Source organism: Chamaea fasciata, unplaced genomic scaffold (assembly GCF_029207755.1).
Source record: "Chamaea fasciata isolate MVZ Bird 193981 ecotype frontalis unplaced genomic scaffold, bChaFas1.0.hap1 SCAF_14, whole genome shotgun sequence".
Classification (NCBI taxonomy): Eukaryota; Metazoa; Chordata; class Aves; order Passeriformes; family Sylviidae; genus Chamaea; species Chamaea fasciata.
In genome coordinates, this window is record NW_027094099.1 from 14,405,011 (window position 1) to 14,411,010 (window position 6,000).

The window sequence follows — 6,000 nt, forward strand, 5'->3', positions numbered from 1 at the left end:
CAGCTTGTTCTCAGGCATATCAGGAGGTGGTTAGTAAGCGGAGAGCAGGAGCCCACCCTCTCTAACAGTCCTTGAATGCTGCCTGCAAGGAGGAGTTTTGCACCTAGCATTCCAGCCCAAATCCAGGCTCTTCTCCCCAAATTCAGTGATGCTGGGGCAGGATGAGCAGTGTGCTCAGTGGGGCACGTGCTCCAGGTGTGCAGTGGGGAGGCTGCCACCTTCCCTGGCTTGGGTGGCAGCTGTGGCTTCCTAGGGGCAGCTTCAGAGTGATGCCTCCTGAAGGGAGGGAATCCTGAAGGATTCCCACTGGACTTTAAGGTCCCAACACAGCAGTTCTTTCCCTGTGGCTGCAAGCGCAGCCTCCTCACAAAGGGCATGCACTGATGGTCAGGCACCTGGCAGCAGTTCTGCTTAGCAGCCTTCTAAATCATCTCCAGTTGAGGATTAGGAGATGAGGAGCAACCAGAACCACCTCTCAGCTGTAGGATGAGACTCTCTGAGCTGCTCTTCTTAAGTCTCAGTTCAAGAAGGTGTTAGGGTTTGCGTCTAGGCTGCCTGCTTACAAAAGATGGCCTTGAAGATCTGATTGGCATTTTCCATCTGTTGCTATCAAGATCTGAAACCAGAGCTGTCTCAGGCAATTTTTCCCTGACAGCATCATGGTTCCTGTTCTGAGCCACATCCTGCTCAGGCTCCTGCCTATCTTGGGAGCTGCATCCACGCCTGAGGGTTTATTTACAGACACAGCACCAGCTTCTGAAGGAGATCCTCACTGGGAGAGCAGCTCTGAGAACAGAGGTATTGGGTTTCAGGACTGCTCTTTGCTCTTCCCTTTTAATTGCTGTCTCCTTCCATAAAATGTTGCAGTTAATAGTTATGGTGATTGGTGTAGCCAATTCGAAAAATAATTACTGCCTGCTTCGAGATTATCTTTCCTCCTAATTAAAATCCTGGACCCCGCATATTAAAGGTGCGCTGTTGACACAGCATCCCATGTGCACCCAGACAACCTCATTTGGATTTACGGAATTAATTAGGTTTTATTTCCATCCCCAGCTGTTCTCTCCTGCACCAGGGTTGTGGCTGCTGTCTCAGCTGGACACTGGTGGGAGAGATAAGAGGAAGGTCTTGCAAATAGCTCTGCCACTCCCATCACAAACCAGTCATTAAAAAGTCTTTCCCAGACCTCACCAGGGGATTTCCCACCTTCACTGTCCAGGAAACCAATTGCAGGAGTTGTGGCATGGCCTGTTTTGTGGTTTGGGCATTATGTGCTATGTTATGTCATCCATGTGAGTGGTTTGGGACAGCATCATCCCCTCTCAAAGCTGCGTTGAGAATTTATAATGCTGCATGAGTGAGGTTTTTGCAATACCCTGCCTGCAACAAAGGGAAATACAGACAGAATAGCCAGGTTTTGATTTTCATTATTAAAAAAATGAATTGTCAGTGTTCTCTACCCCAGTATTATCAAGTGGGTGCTCACTGGCTGCATTTGGTGAGGTGGATACACTTGATTGGTTGCTCTTGGGAGGTGGCTTGTGCACACTTGTTGGAATTAGTAAGGTTTTTTGTGTGTGCTCTGTTGCAGAGGACAGCATGTGCTTCAGTGTCTGACCCAGGTCATTTTTCCCATTGTTAATATGCAGGAAACTGGTGGTCACATGAATGGCCCGTGCCTCTGTGCAAGAATCACTTCATCTTGCTGTCACGGTCCTTGGATGTTCATAAGAGTATTTACAGCGTCTCAACAAAACACAGAAGTCAGTATTTTGGGAGGGCAAAAGGTCACCAGTATTTTTCTGTGTACTCCAGCTGGTAAACTGATAGAAAGGAGAGTTTTAAGGCTAAAGCAGCTGCAGGACAAACCCAGACAGTTGTCCTCCCCCAAAGCCAGCTGGTTAATATGGCTTGACAGTTCTTCCCAGGTGGCTTCCCTGCTGCATGAGGATACCCTAATTCACAGCGTTAAATGGTTGTGATAATCTCCCATTTCCCTCTGCACACAGGGGGTCTAATGTGCTTACCCATAAACTCATCAAGGAGACTGCTTTATGGCTACCTGTGGGAGTAGTGGCACTGCAGTGAGCTCTGCTGGATCCCCACAGCACAGCCCTATGGCTGGGCAAGCACAGAAAATGCTGATGCTGTGCCACTGAGGTACTGCTTTCCCCACAGTTTCTTGCTCCTTTTTCGTGCTGGATGCCAGCATGAGCCAGGCAAAGACCTCCTTCCTAAAACATCTTATCTGTCCTTTGCTAAAGCCCCCTTGAACACCCCTGGATGTAGCACCCAAAAAAACCTGTCCCTGTGCCCTTCCTGCACATGCCAAGGTGGTCACTCTGCGTCCAGAATTTGATTCACCAGAAAAGTCAATTTTTTCCTCTTATCTGGCTGAGAACAAGCAAGCACGTTTTGTGCCTTGGTTGCTAAATTTTAATGGCTTTCGTGAAAAGCTAATTTGCAGGATTAAGGCTCAGCTCTCCCAAGGGTTCCTTCTGTCTGAGCACCAGACCCTCAGGAGCCCAGCAGAAAGTGCAAATGAGGAGCAAGACACTTCCTGGGGCTCCACTGCCACTGCCGGACCCGGCTCAGGAGCCCAGACATCTGGTGAGAGCACAGAAACGCCACGTGCTCCGCTCTGCTTCCTCATGCCTTTTATCCAAGGTGCTGCCAGTCACTCACCTGAGCTCAGCCCCTTGGAAATATCTGTTAAAAATAATTCAGGGGCTGAGACAGGCTGCAGCACAGTGGGATGTGCTGCCTGCAGCAACCCTGCCTGCTCTGGGGCAGTGCTGGCACCAGACACACTGGGGGAGGAGGGAGTGTGCCTGATGGGGGTATCTTCTACCTCCCCAAACCTTTTACTTTCTGATTTTGCTCTTCTGACAGTGTTTTCCTGCTGAGTGAACCAGATAAGTTGCTTTTGCAATAAATATGGGACTGTGGAAACATCTTCTTCCAGGAGGCTGATGCTGCAATAACTTTTATCAGCAGCCCAAAATACCAGGGCTGATACCGTTTCTGCTGTTACATCACTACATCCCTGCATCCTTCCCCTGTTCTTTTTGCCATCCCTCACGAGAACTAACGTGCTTCCCAGCCACTAGCACAGCTGACCTCCATATCTCACATTTTACATTGCAGTGTGCCATATTGTGTGTCTGATGGACTCGTGCTGCCGAGTGTGGTGATGTATCTTGGTCCAGGATCACAGCAGCAGTCGCTGGGTGTAATGGGAACTCAGCAGTGCATTTTAGCTCTCTCAGCCTGGTGACCCTTTGTTCCAAGGCAGATGTTTTTCCAGCCCTGTGGTGTTTGCTGTCAGAGTAAAATCTTCATTCATCAATGAAAGTCATCAACGTGTGTTTGACTGTGTCTGCTTCGAGGGGTTGTTGGAGTCTACTTGACATGTGGATGCTTTGGTCTGTGGTATTGATCTCCAGGGTTGATTGGAAGATAATTGTAGGCTGAAGTACCGAAGGCCACTGTTGCAAGCAATTTGTTTTTCATAAAGGATTGTCGAGGCATGAGATGCTTCAGTGCCATGGCAACAAGTGTGATGTAACCAGCAGAGAGCAGGGGGGTGCAGTCCCTAGAGAGGCTTTTCCTTGGCATGGAGAGCTCTGCTAGTCAGAATCCTCTCAGTTTGAATCACCAATGCATCTCAGTCAGAGGCTGGAGAGAGAAAACGTGCAGGACACGAGCTTGGTTGACTGTAGGAATTCACCCCACACTCAAGGAGGTGTCTCCATACAGGGAAGGGTTTCAGGTTCACCCCAAAACCTTTTAAGGAAAGAACACTAGAAGTTTCTTTGCTCTCCTGACAGTAATTGGCTTGGTGCCAAGACAGAGCCACTGATAGGTCTGTTTACCTGTTTGTCAAAAAAGTAGCTATTCTCTATTGGGCTGTTTGCAAAAAAACACACCTAAATAATCCAGTACTTAAGGGAGAGCACGAGGCTTCTCAGTGCATTCTCGAGGTGTTGTAGCAAGTGTATGGGACCTGTCCCTATACTGTGCTCGGCTTTGCTCTTTGTTTTTTGTATTATTCCTTTATTAAAACCTTTTTGCTTTTTCAAAACATACTTGACCATGCCATCTCGCTATTGATTTAAGCCATTTTCTGTGAGGCACTGGACACCTGAGAGATTCAGTAGGTGAGTTGGGTGAATAACAGGCTGAATAACTGTCCCTTTGCAGGTACTGGCTGACCAACAAGGTGCACATCAAGCGACCCACCACCGGCCTCCTCATGTACACCTTGGCCACCCGCTTCTGCAACCAGATCTATCTCTACGGCTTCTGGCCCTTTCCCCTGGACCAGAACCAGAACCCGGTCAAGTACCACTACTACGACAGCCTCAAGTACGGCTACACCTCACAGGCCAGCCCTCACACCATGCCCTTGGAGTTCAAAGCCTTAAAGACGCTGCACCAGCAAGGAGCCTTGAAGCTGACTGTGGGGGAGTGCGATGGGGCCACGTAGGGTGGTGCCCCGGCCACGTTCCTGCACAGCCACAGGAGGAAGGAAGGAAGGAAGGAAGGGGAGGGGGCAGAAAGGTGCCTGGTGGGGTTGGTCGTCTTTGTTAACGCGCAGGACAGCGACACAAACATATCTACGTGGTACCTATATATATTGACCTGAGTATTATAACTGTTCGGTGTTCACCAAGGGAGGGGCAAGGAGAGGTGCGGGAGCATCTCGCAAGACTGGCCGGGGCAAGACCCCTTCGCCTTTGTGGGGCTTGCCGGACTCGAAGGGTGTTTTGCCTTACATCTGGAAGGTGTGGAGGTGGCCTTGGTTTTTGAGGGTATGTTAGGTGATGGGTAAACGTGAGCCATTTGTCGTGACTGGTCCGAGGTTGGTAGTTAGTTTGTTTGGCCAAGGGCGTTGGCAGCGAGGCGCGTCCTTGGCCCCGTGCTCGTGGCGGGGAGGGGAAGGGGCAGGGAGGGGGTGGGCAGGGCAGGGAAGGTTTGTTGGCGGCTCTCACAGCCCAGGGTCCTGTGGCACTGAGCAGGGAGCAGAGCCCAGATCCATCCAGACACAGAGTGCCAGGCTGGGCACAGTCCTCAGAGCAGGAGAAGCCTCCGGGGCTGCAGCTGGGTCCCCAGGAGGTGGCAGGGAGCAGAGCTAAGCTGATCCCAGTGACACTCACACATGTGAGGGCCTCCAGAGAATGAGAGCATCAGGGCCAGGGGGTTCTGAGGAGGATGCTGAATGTGTGTTTCTCTTCTTTTTGTTTCCTTTGCTGGAACATGGTGGGAAGGAGTTTGCTGCCACAAACCAGCACCATTAGCATTGAGTAGTCTCACTGTGTCACAAAGACACTCAACATCTGTCAGGGCTCGTGAAAACCATAAGTATATCCAGCTCTAATTCCCAACTGTTACCTGCTAAGCAGCCTGCCTTCTTTCCCCCTCTAAAAGCTGCCGAAATATGGGTGATAGGCCTAGACCCAGCCAAGCAGAAAGACAACAGGACTTCAAGGGACTTTTTCAAGTCTAAATAATTTATTTTCAGTTTCTCCTCGAAGAACCAGCACACAGCGCTGAATTCCTGGAGTCCCACTCTGCCAGTCCTTTCAAGCCCTAATTAGCTCTCACTCCCAACAGTTAAATAGGATGTCAGATGGATCTTGATGGGATGCTTGCCTAGTGATGAACATCATAGAAATAATCTTTCCCTTTTTTATTTTTTTTTCTGCCAGACAGAACCCAAAATATAAAGAATTTTTTATAACCACATTTGCTTTTCTCTGATTTTCGAGGATTTTGAACGAAGCAACTAGATTGATCTGATGATTCTGTTTCATTTTCTGCCTCTGTAGCCTATTCTGTTTGTCTCCTAATTAGCACTCAGAGCCAGAATTCAGGTGAGTCCAGGGTTCAGCGAGGGCTGTTTGGGTTTAATTTGTGGGAGAGTAAATAACACTGCACAGGCAGACCTCAGGCATGCACTTCAGTGCTGCCATGGCTGGGTATCATCACCTTTGGGCC

General features: G+C 49.5%; 1 protein-coding gene across 1 annotated transcript in view; it reads left to right on the plus strand.

Moving 5' to 3' along the window:
- Positions 1-4,932, plus strand: part of ST8SIA2 (ST8 alpha-N-acetyl-neuraminide alpha-2,8-sialyltransferase 2) — a 29,745-nt gene extending 24,813 nt beyond the window's left edge. Inside the window, exon 6 of the mRNA XM_066196255.1 lies at positions 4,204-4,932. Coding sequence (XP_066052352.1) covers positions 4,204-4,489 — 286 coding nt within the window. The 3' untranslated portion in view covers positions 4,490-4,932. The remainder of the gene's footprint in view (positions 1-4,203) is intronic.
- Positions 4,933-6,000: the final 1,068 nt, after the last annotated feature.